At 41.0% G+C, this 15,511-nt stretch overlaps 1 protein-coding gene across 16 annotated transcripts in view; it reads right to left on the bottom strand.

Moving 5' to 3' along the window:
• Window positions 1-15,511, bottom strand: part of Ryr (Ryanodine receptor) — a 55,472-nt gene that overhangs the window by 16,278 nt on the left and 23,683 nt on the right. For 4 of the 16 annotated variants that reach the window (XM_076420970.1, XM_076420973.1, XM_076420977.1 and 1 more), the window contains exons 7-29: window positions 15,412-15,487; window positions 14,806-14,918; window positions 14,413-14,612; window positions 13,767-13,949; window positions 13,512-13,683; window positions 12,233-12,402; window positions 11,952-12,076; window positions 11,190-11,560; window positions 10,187-10,518; window positions 8,986-10,094; window positions 8,526-8,734; window positions 7,645-7,744; window positions 5,909-6,107; window positions 4,822-5,195; window positions 3,105-3,333; window positions 3,001-3,030; window positions 2,278-2,422; window positions 1,871-2,166; window positions 1,221-1,754; window positions 806-1,038; window positions 622-724; window positions 393-563; window positions 103-218 (exon numbers count right to left, since the gene is read on the bottom strand). In XM_076420970.1, the coding sequence (XP_076277085.1) occupies window positions 103-218; window positions 393-563; window positions 622-724; window positions 806-1,038; window positions 1,221-1,754; window positions 1,871-2,166; window positions 2,278-2,422; window positions 3,001-3,030; window positions 3,105-3,333; window positions 4,822-5,195; window positions 5,909-6,107; window positions 7,645-7,744; window positions 8,526-8,734; window positions 8,986-10,094; window positions 10,187-10,518; window positions 11,190-11,560; window positions 11,952-12,076; window positions 12,233-12,402; window positions 13,512-13,683; window positions 13,767-13,949; window positions 14,413-14,612; window positions 14,806-14,918; window positions 15,412-15,487 (5,590 nt within the window). Of the gene's footprint in view, window positions 1-102; window positions 219-392; window positions 564-621; window positions 725-805; window positions 1,039-1,220; window positions 1,755-1,870; window positions 2,167-2,277; window positions 2,423-3,000; window positions 3,031-3,104; window positions 3,334-4,821; window positions 5,196-5,908; window positions 6,108-7,644; window positions 7,745-8,193; window positions 8,294-8,525; window positions 8,735-8,985; window positions 10,095-10,186; window positions 10,519-11,189; window positions 11,561-11,951; window positions 12,077-12,232; window positions 12,403-13,511; window positions 13,684-13,766; window positions 13,950-14,412; window positions 14,613-14,805; window positions 14,919-15,411; window positions 15,488-15,511 lie in introns of all 16 variants that reach the window. The other 12 variants (XM_076420975.1, XM_076420976.1, XM_076420978.1 and 9 more) reach the window with 7 other exon arrangements.

The raw sequence follows: 15,511 nt of genomic DNA, 5'->3' as shown, positions 1-15,511 counted from the left end.
TGATACTGGAAACCAGAGCTTCTAGTCTCTACTAAGTTCCTACTTCTTACACATTGAATTTTAACAGATTATCAAATAAGATGCTATTAAAAATAGTAGCACCTTTATCAAAGGTAGGATCCCAGGTTTCAGGGTGAATCATGATAAGTAGCTTCATGATGTCCTCGTTTCTGAGCATTCCGACTAGCAGGAGTCTATCAACGAGTTTCAAAAGTGGCCTGTAAACAGAAATCGCATCAGTAAAGTTCATACAACAAGGCGGCGTGCAGCTTATAGCGTTAAGCGGCGGTTTTCATCCTGAAAGCATCTTCTTCTTGTCACGATATCGATGACGAAGACTTTAATCATGCAGAATATAGCCCAGCCGTGCACGTATTCACATTGTTACATACAAGAAGAGATTCTCATTGCTGCCACCGATAGGGTCTCGGTTGTGTACTTGATTGACCTCGACGGCCTCGTTTAGGGCCTCCATCACGTAATCCCGCACAACGTCCAGGGGGAAGTACGGGCTGTAGAGGCTCCTTATGTTCTCGATCGTTTGATCACTGGAAGGAATTTCCCTTGATGTCGACTATTAGTCACAGGATCTACGATCAAACTGGGATTGAATTGACTTACCTGATGTCTGTCATCTTCATCTGCGGACGCACGGACTCCGTTTCCAAGTACCTGAGGCTGTGCCTCATCTCTTCGGTTTCGTACAGGTCCTTCAATGCCTGACCTACAAATACATATGACAATTAGTCAGCAATAATCGTTGTCACACCGTTTACCACTCATTTTTTGAGGATGCTAGGCTGACCTAGAGGTATAATGTACTCGTTCTTGCATACTTCCATCGTCGTCGCGTGCGATTCGAGATGCAGAGCGATCAGCAAGTCGTAGAATCCTTGTCGCAGGGGCCCGGACATATATTCTGCTCGAATAGCGTATAATAATTGTTTCTGGTCGACGTGTTGACACAGAGCATGAGCTGCTCTGTAGTTCGATTGATAGCACAAAGCTGCGTAAAGGGTTAAGGTGTGCGCGTGGAAGCTGTAAACATAAAGTAGTTTTACGTCATCATCAGATTGCGGATCTTTATGCAAAATTATCTGCATCAATTTCGAGAAACGGATATATATAATAACATAACAGTGTATGTATTCGTTAATTCTTCGAATGTTTTCGCTGTTCTGTACTTTATCAGAATCTATCTCATCTGTTTTGAACTTTACCTGAGCAACTTGTCCATTTCAATAAGCTCCAAAATATCAATGCACCTATCCTCTTCAGGAATGTGCAGAGCCAGCATTGATATAGCGTCTTCGCACAGCATGGACCAACCTCTGATGTCAGATAGCTTCAGTGCATGAACTTGAAGGGTCTGATTAGGCACTCTAGCCCACTGATGTGGTTTCAGACATTGAACTTTCAGTCTAGGTGGGAATTGAGGTATAACGTGACGTTCAGAATTCTGCAAAACAGCAGCGGATAGCGGCAGTGTAGTAGACGTTCTTCCGAGTTCGATTTGGAGGATCTCTTTGCTAGTGGCTTCTACGAAGATGGCGGGAAACAATTTGGTGTCCGGCTCCATTTTGAACTTGTGGCTTGTCTCTTTGCCTTCACAGGTGAACGAGACCCAGCCGGTTGCCGTATCCACGAAACATCCGACGAACATTCCTTGGGAAGCGCCTTTGCCAGACGCGTCTTGCGTCACCTCGTTGTACAACTCATCAGCTCTCACCATGTAGCAGCTTTGTCTGTCCACTCTAATCAAAATATTTACGTATACATTTAAGATTTATTAAAATTCTGCAGCAGAAAAATTCCTACAGGATGTACAGGATATACATCGAACACGTGGTGAAAGAAAATTCGAACATACTGTTCAATGGGTCTGTCGTAGTCGTCAGTAATAACCACCGATCCCTTTCTCACACGAGACAAATTGAAGTCCTTGGTGTGCAAGTGGTACTGGGACGTGACCCAGCCAACATAAACGTGGGTTGGATCCTGACCAGGAAAAACCCGCACGCCGTAGAAGTATTCATTCATCAGCTTCAGACAGTCTGCGTCGAATATTTCGTTTCCAATTGCTTCGATGCCAGATCCGCTCAAGACAGACATCGCCTTCGGAGTGTTTCGTTCAGGGATTTGCGGTGGTATCACTTTCAAGTCCGTCTGCGGTAGGAAATAATTAATCAAATAATGTGTTCGCATTGCAAGCAAAATGCATTTTTGAAGCAACGTGCTGGGCGGTACAAAAATAAATAAATAAATAAAAGATGTTACATTTGATATGCGAATTTGAGGAGGCCGGCTACTTGCTTTATTCATCGACAGAGTTTTGGTGCTTATGTCGGAGACGTCGGAGCGAACTGGAGGCTCGGGCGTTTTCGATTTCGCGTCTGGTGACTTCGCTTTGCGGGAGAAGAACCTGTAATTGTTGGTTTCGAACTCATTTTCTATCATCATTTTAGGCTATATGGAAAAGTAACAACAACAACAACAATTATTGAAGCGAAAACTTCCTTAAGCGCACCGCGTACACAATTGCCGGGCAGTGAATGAGCCTGATTCGTCACGCTACGAGGTGAAACGCTATTCGGGTAAACTCGGAGGAACCGAATCGCCATAGAAGTTTTCACTTCGCTCGTGCGGTCTTATGCGCACAGTATTGGTCTGTTGTTTTTATTTTAGTTCTGTGTAATGCTATTTGCACTTTTTTCCGAGAGATTCCAAATTATTATTTAAGCTAAAATTTGCAAATTTTTGGTAATTTTACTGTAAATAAGATTTTTGAAACGAACACCGTTAAATCAAACAATCGAATTAACGATGCAATATTTCTAATTTGGAAAAAAGAAAGAGGTGAACTATTTGAACTAAGTATGCAACGAATCGTTTACAAATATTTTTTTTGATTCATCTTCAATTTTACAATAATAGTTTAACGTGCTATTGTGTAAGGGGACATTTTAATTCCGCAGAATAGGAATTGTTAATTTAACTTACTCTCCATCCTCCATCTCTTTACTATGTTTGCTAGGAATATTCGAATATCAGATTCATGGTAAAAGTAATTCATTAGGAAAACTGACTAAACAGTTGATACTAACCGAAACGGCGAACGCCCGCGTTTCTTTTTGTCGTCTTTCAAGTCTCCATTCATGTCGCCGTAGCCATTTATGTCTCCCTCTCCAATGTTCTCCATATTTGCAGTTCGTGATCCATAAAGGGAACCTTTCCTGGGAGGTCTGACAGGTTTGTTCCTTTGCATGGGGATCGGTGACTCCTTCATCATCTCGTCTGCTTCCACTGCATCCTCGGAGTAATTCCTTTGCAGCCCTGTATTAGGCAATAAAAATGTTTCCATTACCCACTAGTGTATTTTGTTTAGTATCTAGTAAATGTGATGAGAAAATTTCTTTTCCTAGCATTTGTTTGTTTAAATGTAATCATGGTTTCCTGAGCCATTTTTTCGTATTACCAACAATAAGTTACGGTGGGTGTAGAAAGTATTCGTGCACCAAATCTATTGCAAGCAAAAATTTTGGCTAATTTTTGTTATAAACAACGAGTATATACATATTCCGGATTTGTATCAAATTTAATTTCACCCTTTGCTGACGGAGCTATTTTAACTTGAAAATTAAACATTTCTTCCAGCCCCTTTTATACTCCATTCGTCATACTTTTCAGGAGCTTATAGTGAAAACATAAGAGTATCCACTCAAAATGTTGTTATTTGAAAAAAAAAATTTCACCATTTATTTTGCAATTGTTTTAAACAAATGCCGTGTTTTCATGGTGGGCCACTTTTTAAAAAATTTAAAAAATGGGAATATAGCCCCAAGTGTCCCGTTTACGGATGTCTTCTTACAAAGATGGACATTTGAAAATTGACGAAATTCAAATAATTATTTGAAGTGAACGCTGCACCGTGATATACATTCTCGGACGGCCGATGAACACAGTGGGCTGGATCTTAACATTTTACTATAACTCTTCAACCATAAGAGATATCTGGATGAAACTTCCACTAAAATTCATTGAAAAATTATTCCTACCTACTTTATTATCGTAATAAATATATTTTTGTAATCATTTTTTAATTAATTCTTTAAATTTGGTTGTCCTATAATAAAATAAAAAAATTTTCTAGCTTATTTCGTAGTTTTCCAGATAATTTAAATCACCGATGTCTTTGGTTATAAATTTCTCTGTATTTATAGAAATTAATAAATTTTTTTAGTGGATACTCTTATGTTTTCACTATAAGCTCCTCAAAACTTCCTCGGTTTGCTAGTTCAGCAATTATAATTTAATGGAAAAAATGTTGACGCTTTATTTTTCACGTCTGTGAAAAATTCTTTCAGATACGTTTATATATCATTACAGATTACAAAATCCGAAACAGTAGTCCGAAAAGTATTTTGAAGCTGTGGGTCGACAAACGCATGGCTCTGCGTCTGGACCATCTGGACTGCCTCGGAAGCAGTGGATCAAAAAATGCTTGCGTTTGGGTCTGGCGCAACATTCAGAGGTCTCCAAGCGAAAAACCAAACGCAAACGTGTGCTTCGAACACATATCGTAAATCGATCGACGCACGTGTTTGAGTTTGTGCGATGCTCTTTCGCTTTTCTTCGCAAGTGAAATACAAGGTAAGACATACCACATCGCTTCATAGGAACGCAAACTTGTGCGTTCAGAGGCATAGCCGGTTAGCTACAACGAATGGAGTTTGGATAACAAAACGCTGCGTTCAGACGCGCAAATCCCACTTTCATACGAGAGTTAACTGTAATTCTACTTATAATACGCCAATTTAATACCTTTAATATCACTCATGCTGAACCCAGATTTCATAATTTGCTCCATCTGTGCCGAGGGCGCAGCTTGTTGAGCTTGTTCCACTTGTTCACATAATAGCCTATTTTGGCGCATCTTGATTTCCTGCCACCTTCGTAATTTCTCGTTTTCCGAAATGAACGATGACAGACAGATAACAGGCAGGGACAGTCGAAGAAACTCCCAGTTCGCTTTCTCCATCGTCTCAAACGTGTTATGTGAGATCTTGAGACAGGGAGGAGTGTCGGATCCTGCGGGGATCCTGGCTACGTCTATCCTGGTGTCAGCCATGTCGTCTGTATTCTCGAAGATCGGTTGGTCCTTTGTGTACCAGTAGGTTACTAACCTATTCATGTTTCTGTAATGCCGAACATACTGAGGACTAATTCTTTCAAGTGCGAAGAAAGTAATATTTCTTTTTGGTCGTGTGAAAAGGTCCTTTCTAAACTGTCTACTACTCAAATGTATCAAGTAAGGGAAATTTAAACTGTGACAACTACATTATATGTACAAATTTTATGCAACTCCGGTCTGTCGAACTCGCGGTTCGTGAGCCACATTTGGCCCGTTCTCCCACTTCTTCATTCCGCTAAGGTGGGAGGTCACATTCCCTCACTATTTGACAGAGTCGACGGTCGTACATAAATAGTGGGGAAACGGACTGATTGACGGTAGGAACCGTAGTGGCTCGCAACGGAGAAGAAGTAGGACAGGCTTAATGTAAGTTTCCATATTGCAGTTCAAGTTACTATTAGAAGATCTTTGTAATATTTAAAGAATTTCTTTGATTTTCCGTATTTTCTTCCAATGAAATTTTAATATTTCAGGTTTGGAGATAATTTTGGAGATTTCGAAGTGTAAATTAGTATATGAATAGAAGGTCGTTATAAATAGTCTTTTTAAATATTAGATCATGATATTAACCTATATACATTTTTAAAAAAGCGTTAATTCCCTCGAGAACTAAAAATTTCTTCTATTTAAAAATTTCTCTAGTGATGAAATTAATAAAGTTCACGATATATATTAATTGATACTTGTTGCCTATGTATCTTGATAAAAAATACTTACACGCAGAAGGGTTCGTATCCTTCTTGCAAACCGCAGGTGGTGAAAAATTTTAGAGTGTTCACGTCTTGCCCGAACGTCAGTTTTGCTTTTTGTCCTACACCGAGAGTGAAAGCTGGTACGAAAGAGTCGCCTTGCACATCGGCGAAAGATGTTTCACCGCCGAGTGCATCCATCAACAGTTCCCCGTTCAATGAGAAGCCTAGACGCCATAATATCGCATTAACGTAACCGTTAACGAAATCTCCACGCGTATAAATAATAGCTAGTTTTATAGAAATTAATTTCGGATATAGAAGACAAACAGTTAATTCATTTAGCGATTGGAGAAGTCAATGGCACAGCACTGAAGCGTTAGAAAATTGATTAACTGCAACCATAATCGAGCAATGATCGTTAAGACACATACGTACAACACAACTACATAGAATTATGCAAAGCAAGTGCGAAAATTATTCGAGTATAGAATGTAACGCATGCAGATAATCATAGTGTTAAATAATACCAGAAAATATATGTATAAATAAAACGGTATTATTGTTGAAACGTTTGGTTAAAAAAAAGTGAATAAAATCGACGGGAGAACATACAGTGAAGGCAAAAAGTATTAGTACTTTAGTCCGGAGAGATTTCGTAACGATGTTAAACACGTTCAGGATTATTCGGCGTTGTTCAAACATTTTGTTTGTGCTTGACTTTGCGAATGATTCGGAATGCATAGCGAATATTAATTTGGTCTTAGCCTGGGTCGGTGGTTAGTGACTTCTATGAATTACTAAAGCACTGCTGGCGTTGATCGTATAACACCGAGTAGATTACTGGATACCAATAACAGGCAAGAGAAATACGTGATTGCTGATCCGACCGAGTAAGATCCGAAGAAATACATCGAGTCGTTTGTGCATAGAAATTCAATATGTACGACAAGCGTTGCTGCGATGACGTGACAGGATGGAACAACAATTGTTTACAATGAGTACTTGCTCCTCTCAAACAAGCAACTGCCAGACGTGTATTCATTAATTAGGCGATCAAGCGAGTAACATTTATCTCGACTGCACAAAATGGGAATGGCTAGACAACGTGTTTTCGTTAACCGTTAACAGTATTGATTTCTATAATTGTGTTCTGTAAGTAATTCGAGTATGTATTGTATATGTATTTTGATTATTAACCCTTTGCAGTCGTAGCTATTTTAACTTGAAAATTAAACATTTCTTCGAACCTAGAATAATTTCATTGTGCATATATGATTTCTTTCATTTTATGAATATAAAATTGATACAATACCTCATACAATACTTAAGTGTGAAGTACTTGATTAAATACCAACATATTTAATAATCTAAACAATATTGTGAATAATGACATAGCAATTTTTAGCGGTGACTCTGAATCACCCCTCGACTGCAAAGTGTTAATTACGAAATTTTCAGAGTATCTTTGAAAGAATAGCATAGTATCGAAAAAACAGTGTTAAATGTTTCTAGATAATGTATCGTCAAGGGCTAAAGTTGTTTTGGTCAGAAAACTTGAATCGAGATGAAACGAGTCGTTTAATAATACGTCGTGTGATCACAGCTTCGTCTGATTTGTTACTTTCGTTGTGACATATGTAAATATAGTGTTGCAATGTTTGCAGCGTCTGTATCCAGTAGTCTATCTCATTCGATCAAATTGTACGTGTTGGTATAGCTTATAATGGCAGCTGAAGCTTTCGTTTAAAATTTCCGTCTTACTAATCGTTCGGTCAATTAGATCCAGGAATACCCCGACAACGTCTCCAACCTGCCATTGTTTGCCGAATGTTTCGGCTGTGCCCGAGTATACTTTTTCCTCCTTTAAAATAAAATTTCACCAATTCAACGGCATTACTTTTCAGTTTTCGGCTACGGTACGGTAACGACGATCCTATCGTGTGTATGTTCGAGGTAACATGATTCGGGCGAAATGGGTTGGGGGGCTGGGGAGGTGAGGATGAAACATAGAACAATCGGCGGTAACACTGAATCGGTAAACTGTACAAGTAGAAACGATCTCCACAAGAATTCCTACGATGTCGATAAGAAGTTAAGCCACACTGTCGAAAGGAATCCCCAATCGGTTCCATTCGCCTCGGGGGGTACAAAGGGTGCGGAGTAACAGAAAAAAGAAGAGAAAACCAAGTCAACAATGAACGTAACATATAGAGACAAAGACAACAATAGTGGACGAGAAAACTCCAAAAAAAGAAAAAAGTTTGGTGGACCGTCTAGATCGGTTTTGTTGAAAAAAATTTGTACTCTTACTGATCGTTCTGTCCGCGACGTCAATGAAACATCCAACCACGTCGCCCACTTGATATTTGTGGCCGAACGACTCGTGGCTACCGGCGTGTACTTTAGTCACCTGATGTTCACGATGGGTATCAATTATTTAGGCACCAGTTCAGAGGCTGTGTTACGTCTCACCGCGAATGTGAGAACGCTTTCAATTTACTCGGTTGTGCGAGAACCGCGCGAAAGGCTAACACCGTCAACTTTCAATATTCGTTTCGCGAAATCGCATCTAAATGTCTCAATGTCTACTTTGATCGGGGCTCTGTAATATGTGTCGAGCTGTTCGCAATCCAAGAACTTACATTGTAACCGTCGAACGCCCAAGTGCTTTCATCGCTGCCGAGCATGCTTCCAGGCATGCAATCAGCTTTCGCCCAACCCACACGCATTGGACCCGCAGTTAGTACCTCGAACTCGAAGTACCACTTGCCACTGCTCACCGCGTAATGCTTCTCCACTCGATATGTCCTAAAGTATAATTGCCGCAACCGGCTGGCTTCCAAGAGCAGAGCTACGGGTACAAAAAATGTTTATTGTCACGAACCTATTCTACACATCTACACTAAAAATGATAATATGCTATTTTTAATTTCTCAGTAATGATTAGACTGCGAATCTTTATGCATGATTAGAATTGTCTGCATTCAGTGCAAGAAACAGAAATGCATAATATCCGCAGTCTAGTGATGATGCACGGTTTTGTGTTTGTAACAAATAAAAAAAATGTAGACCCAACAATGGAGCAAAAATTATTCCAAGAACCTTCGTGCTGCTCTCCAGTAGGCGGATCAAGCATATACCCATGGACCAGCAGGGTCCTAACGGTCTCGCTAGCAGTGTCGCGATTGGCTTTCTTGATAGCATCATCGACCTTCGGATAGGGTACCAGATGCGGACTCCTGCGCATTTCAGAGTCCTCGTTCAATCCATAGGTCCAGCCCTGGCTGATTCTCTCCTTGGCCCACAAGTTGTGTGTGTTCTCGGCTAGTTGGTCCACCAGTTCCTCCATTTTCGGTGTAAGCGTGATGGCAGTGAGATCGAGAGGAGCTGGCTTGTATCCACTCCTCTGTTGAAAGATCTCGTTCGGCAGCCTTAAAGTCTTTATCCTGGAAAGTGGCTTGTCCATGGTGATGTAGTACCCGAGAGCCAGGATAGTCTTCAAAGTCTGCACAGCTAGTTGAGTATCGTAACGCTTCTCTGCAGCTGGTAGTCTATCAAACGGAACGATGCAAGGATGATACTTCCTCAAATCGTCCCTCACCTCGCCGTAGGTCCAACCAGCCTCGATCTTGTTCATTGCCCACAACTCGTGGATGTTCTCAGCCAGTTTATCTTTGATCTGCTCGACGTACGCAGACAGGTTGATCATGGATGTATCGACTGGAGCAGGGACAAAAGCAGTGTCGTCCTCGACCAACCAGGGTCCAGCCAACACTACTTTGTTCATGTTCCCGAAATAGAAACACGGATCGAGAGACAGAATCTGTTGAGGCAGCAGACTTTCTACTAGAGGTGAAAATTCGTCCGGGGGCTGGAATTTGAGGCGACCGTGGTCACCACCTAGGAGGAATCTGCAGGATAGTTTGGAGGAGCAGCTGATTGCGGGAAAGAACATGCCGTCCAGGTTGAAGTTCCGAAAGGATCCTAAGATGGGTACTCCGTTGAAGGTGAATGTGATCACGGGAACGGTCAGATCGAGAGCGCAACCAATCACGTCACTTTTTCTGATGTAAGGCTCTGTGGCACTGTGGACTACTTGGGTTTTCCTGCCACCTGTCCATAAATTGGCGCCGTCGAAACCCATCGAATACAGGTCGTCACCTACACCATTGCCTCCCCATTTTTCACCACCGCCAGGATACGGCATGTATCTTCAATGACAAAATTGGCACAATCAATTTTCAATTTCTTACGTACTAGTTCTAGTCTTAAATGAAGTTTATTTCATTGTCAATTAACATACCCTGCAGTATTTGCCCAACCGATTCTCAAGTGCGGCATCATGTGTGTCGTCTGCTCAATGTGATCGACGGTGACCTCGAAGTACCATTTTTGATAGAGTGCCGATCCCTCGACTCTACCAACGAATATGTTTGGTCTAATGCTGGCTACATGGTCCACCAGCTGCGTTTGCAGCAGAAGATTCTTCCCTGGTAGAAGGAAATCGCAAATATTGTTCTGCGACGAGCGCACCGCGACGCCATTACCAACACATAGTGAACAGAGGACATCTAGTACTTTAGGGTCCCTTCCATGCTTCTCTAGTAGTGAGATGATGACTTTGATATGCTCGTCCTGCGAAGAAGAACAGCAAGATTTTCTATTATTGAAATTCAGTTTGTGAATTTTAGCTACGCCATGCCATAGAATACTTTTTTCTAGTTGGCGTACTGTCACTGGAGAATGTAATTTATAGTTTAATTTAAAATACTGTTTTTTGCAGATACACAAACAGATATGACGGCCTTAGCTACATCAATACTCATTCATTAAATCCGAGATTTTAAACACAATCTCGTCGTCACTATCACAGCACGTGAGCTCACGTGTTATCACATTACTAGACTGCGGATTTTATGCATTTATGTCAAAAGTGGGCACGTACAATTTAAAGTAGTGGACGAATCAAGAAGATTTAAGGACGTCAGTGGATTAATTTCAGCTTAATAAGATAATTAAAAGAAGAAGGCTCCTGTGCCTTGCAATCAATGCAAACAAAAATTTTTATTTTGCATAAAGATCGGCATTCGAACTGGTCGCTAGAAAATTAGAATTTGAATGGAACGTAGGTATTTCTAATCCATTAAACGAACGAACACAACAAAATCGTAACAAAATCTGTTAATTTTACTTTATCAATGAAATTATGACAGAGTTCGTGCAAATCACATTTTGATTTTGCAAGAAACGTTCCCACTTGGATGTTATAAGTTTCGGTGAACAAATCGGTGAGTCTTTTTGCTTACCCTCATCATGTTTAAAGCCTCGGGCGAGTCGATGAGAACGCAGTGAAGTACATCCAACATTCCAGTGCCCTCGCTGGAAGCTTGCGAGCCCAATCTGCTGAACAGCCAATTCAGACGATTGCTGTTGGCGAATTGCGCGCAGTTTGTGTGATTTCCCTTGATGATCGCGGCCAACAGCTGATACAGATATCCGGATATTTGGTCCCAGGCCTGTCCACTCTCATCTCCCGAAAGCGCCACAAGAAAACCTTGCGAGGTGATCACGTTAATTTTGTCGATGGCCTCCAGAATCAGATTCAATATGCCTTCCTCTTGGAACAGGTCTTGACGATTTCTTAACGCTCGGAATCTATTCTGTTTCTCCTCGTGCTCTGTGAACAGTAATCGAAATTCACGTGTATCAGTTTCGTCGATCATTGAAAGTCATAACCCTAGTAGCATTTATGGTTGCCATTTTGTTGGGCCTTGGTTGAAATATTGATCGGCCAACCGTTAGAGAAATGTCGCCTTTTTATACCGGTGGGCCAACGATTATGGCCATACGTAAATTTCTTGTTAATTAACCAACTATAATAATTGTAGGCCCAACGTTGGATATTCGTTGGCAAATTGTCACAAATTTTCATCGTAGGTCCTATGTTGGGGATATGTAGACAAAACTATCAACCATAACCCAACCGACTCCCAACCGTTGGCCACCGTTAGCCAACCATAAATGCTACTAGGGAATGCTCGATCGACTATGATAAATGGAATTCTTACCCATGTCGTCCTCAGGTTGGGCAAAATAATTAATCAAGTCTTCCAGACACATCACCATTTCGTTCAGATTCACATTTTGGAAGAACATAGACGCTCTTCTATCTACTTGCAGCGTCTCTAGGCCTCTAAAACATATTCGGTCCTTTTAACGATCTGCCTGCCCACGTAAACTTATCGTTTGGTTTGTTACGGCTCTGTACGGTTCCATCCAAGCCTCTACCATATTCAATTTCAGGTTTCAATGTGAACGAATCCAGTACACCCGATCGTTAGACACTCACGTGATGAACTGGGTGAACAAACTGCTGCATTTCCTGATCACGCGAGCCGTACGGGACTCTTCTTCTTGCGAACGGGAGAAGTCCAAACCGTCGTCCATTTTACCTTCCTCGTGAAGTACTGCTTGCTTCTCCTCCACTTTGCCAACGCCCTTCTTCTTCGTCTCGTACGACTGTACATCAAACACACAATAATTCACATCTTCTCTAACGAGAAAAAGGGACGAAAGTTTGAGTTATCGTCGAGTAATTCGATTTTTTGACAGGAGTGTATTGGTACAGTTCCAAAGTGCACTATTTCTTAAATGAAACGCTACAATTCGTTACATTATTTAATTCTTTTTGCCTTGTACGTCATTTCACGCTTCTTCTTTCACTTTTTTCAATATATCAAGTGCTACCCATTTTATCAATAGTAGACATTTTTTTCGACCAATTTCTTGATTATCGAAGCTCACTTAACCCTTGTGTAGCCAACCGAGTACCCAGAGGTACTCATTTACCGCATTTCTTTCATCAACTTGTTAATGTTCCGCCAAAAATATTACAAAATTTCCCTGACCGTCCATTCTTTGGCTGCTAATATATTAACTTATAGTCTTAAGGCGGTAGACTCGTTTCCAGGATTGCAAGGGTGCGGGATTCGCGTTCTCATTTCTCGATAATATTTACATAAATGGGGTTTATCAGTAGTCAAAAACGCTAGATAAAAGATCGATCTAGGGAGCTATCGACCTCAAAAGCCCTATTATTTCGTTTATAAGGTGTAATTTGCATTATTCGGCTTATTATGTAGCTATGAAAATAGCTATGAAAATAGCTACATGCGTAGTCGTATGCTTGCGGATAATGCAAATTACGCTGCCGCACCCTTGAAATCCTGGAAAAAGGAGTTTACTCCCTGAAAATGAGAATTTGTGGAAATATGTTAAGGACAAAAGGTTTTAAATAATCTATACACTTTGGTCGGCTACGTAAGGGTGAAGGGGCGGAAATATTTTCTGACGACTGGAAAATAGGAGTGTGCAGACTGTCCTGTCTTATGTTTCGGACGTCCGAGTGTTCGGGTCGGTCCGTCGAAGTTGGGCGGTCTCGGTCGGGCGTCCGTAACAATCGAACGCTCGGGTAGTCCGATACTGTTGGATGGTCCGATATTGTCGGGCAATTCGATACAATTGCGATTTCGGACCCAGACCAACAATTTCGGGCAGTTTCACACCTTGAAGCAGTCCGACCGAGTCCGATATCTCGGACGTCCGCACACCTCTACTGGAAAAGTTACCTTGTATGAGACCCAGAGACAGGTGGTAGCATGTTGCATGATAACAGTCGAGTCACCATATTTGATAATCGGCATTCCAATGACTTCAAGATCCTTGTCCTCGAGAACGATCTTTTGGTCGTCCTTTTCTTGCCTGAGCCAGAACGTCGACGTTTCAATCGTTCCTTCGTTCCTGGCACGGAAGGTACATTCGATTAGTATATGCATATTTAAATCAACATGGATTACGACCCTTTTCCAAGTATAGACGCTCACCTATCGACCAGGTACAATTCGTTGTTTTCTTTTACGCCAAGATATCGGCCGGTTGTCAGATGTCTGATCCTCATCGGGTGTAGCCAATTGATGAACCCACCCGCCCACTTTGTTCTTGCTAGTTCCAACCTCCATAAAGATCGCGCTTGACTCATTACGCTGCCACCCTCGTAGATCACTATACTGTTGGACACGATCTATTAGAAACCTATTGACCTTGGGTCCTAACTCTCTCGCTACTTAAATAGAAAATTATTCACAGAGTGAACCACCCCTAACATTTTCCACCTAAAATGCCTTCCTAATTTCTGATGATACAACAAAATATCTACAGGAAAATATTACAGTGAATGATCAAATTATTAGTGCCACAGTGTAAAAAATATATTTATTGCCATTCTAACAGATAATCTTGCTTACAGCGTTACCAAATGTATATTCAATGTATAAAACGATATTCGGTGCAGGGTTTGATTTAAAAGTTGATTATTTTGATGGAAACAGTGCAATTTGTCTAAGTGGCTCTAATAATTTATTTACCAACTGGGTCTATAAAATTTCAAGCACCGAATAAGGTGGTTTAATTCAATATTGAAATAATTACAGTTCGTTAGAAATAGAATAGAGAAGTGTAATGAAGATTTACTTTTGACTCGGTGTCGTGCTCCATGTCGACGGTATAGTGAGACATTCATCGCCGCCGTGAAAGAACCGCAGGACATCGCCGCCGAACACATAACCGACATACTTCATCCGACTGATTCCAGTGCCATACGGTTGCACGGACCAATGGGTCACGTGGAACGACGCGTTCACCACCGACAAGTCGTTCTCTTTGGTGGTATGCTGAAAGACATTTTACCACATTGATCGTTAGCATGAAATCTCGAGCGTGGCAGGAACTTTGATGGATCACTGGCAAAGTGGTTGGTTGCGCGCTCGGGAATCGAGCCAATAAAATGTATATAGACTTTTTTCTCGGAATATCATTGTGAATGAGTTTCATATGCGTTTATATGTAAATTGTTTGATTGTTTACCAAGTATCTCTCGGTGGCCACGGATACTAGAATGAGATCGTCTCCCACTCGGACCTTTTCACCCTCGGATCTCTGTTTCGAAGCTGGATGAACTGTCCACCAGCAAGCCTCCCCTATAGCAAACGAAATGAGAATATAGGGCAGTGATTGCGGAAGGGATTAGCTGACCCTTTTACTACCTCAGAATCGATATACAGTCGGGGACAAAATTAAAACCTTTCAAAAACTTGTAACCTTTTTAAAATTGGACCACACGAATTGAGCTTTTTCGAGACTTCAGAATGATTAGTTTACTAGGTAATGTGTAAAATAATTTTTTTTTTTAATTATTTTTGCTCGCAATTTCGGAAGGAATGTTACTGTTATGTTTATTAGCGCCATCATACAACAAGTAAGAATATACTACATTGCTTGTTTGATAAGTCTGGTTTCCTTGATGAAATCTAGCAGGTCACTTATTTTGTTATCATTTAGATTGTCCTTAAGTTTTATCTGTGCCTATAATGAAAATGTAAATTTTGTCTTTTGGGTACCCGGGGAACTAAATACTGGGTTAGTTAGTTGGGAAAACAATGGGAACACCAACAAAATATTTCTTCAGCTAACCTTGAGAATGTTGTTGCAGACCGACATCGAACGCCAACTTGTCGTTGGACGAGCTGGTCGACAGACAAGCCAAATACTGCAAAGAATAGCAGTGAGTAAT

Source organism: Lasioglossum baleicum, chromosome 3, assembly GCF_051020765.1.
Source record: "Lasioglossum baleicum chromosome 3, iyLasBale1, whole genome shotgun sequence".
NCBI classification, from domain to species: domain Eukaryota; kingdom Metazoa; phylum Arthropoda; class Insecta; order Hymenoptera; family Halictidae; genus Lasioglossum; species Lasioglossum baleicum.
The sequence above is the reverse complement of the archived record's forward strand: the minus strand, read 5'-3'. Positions and strand labels throughout refer to the sequence as shown.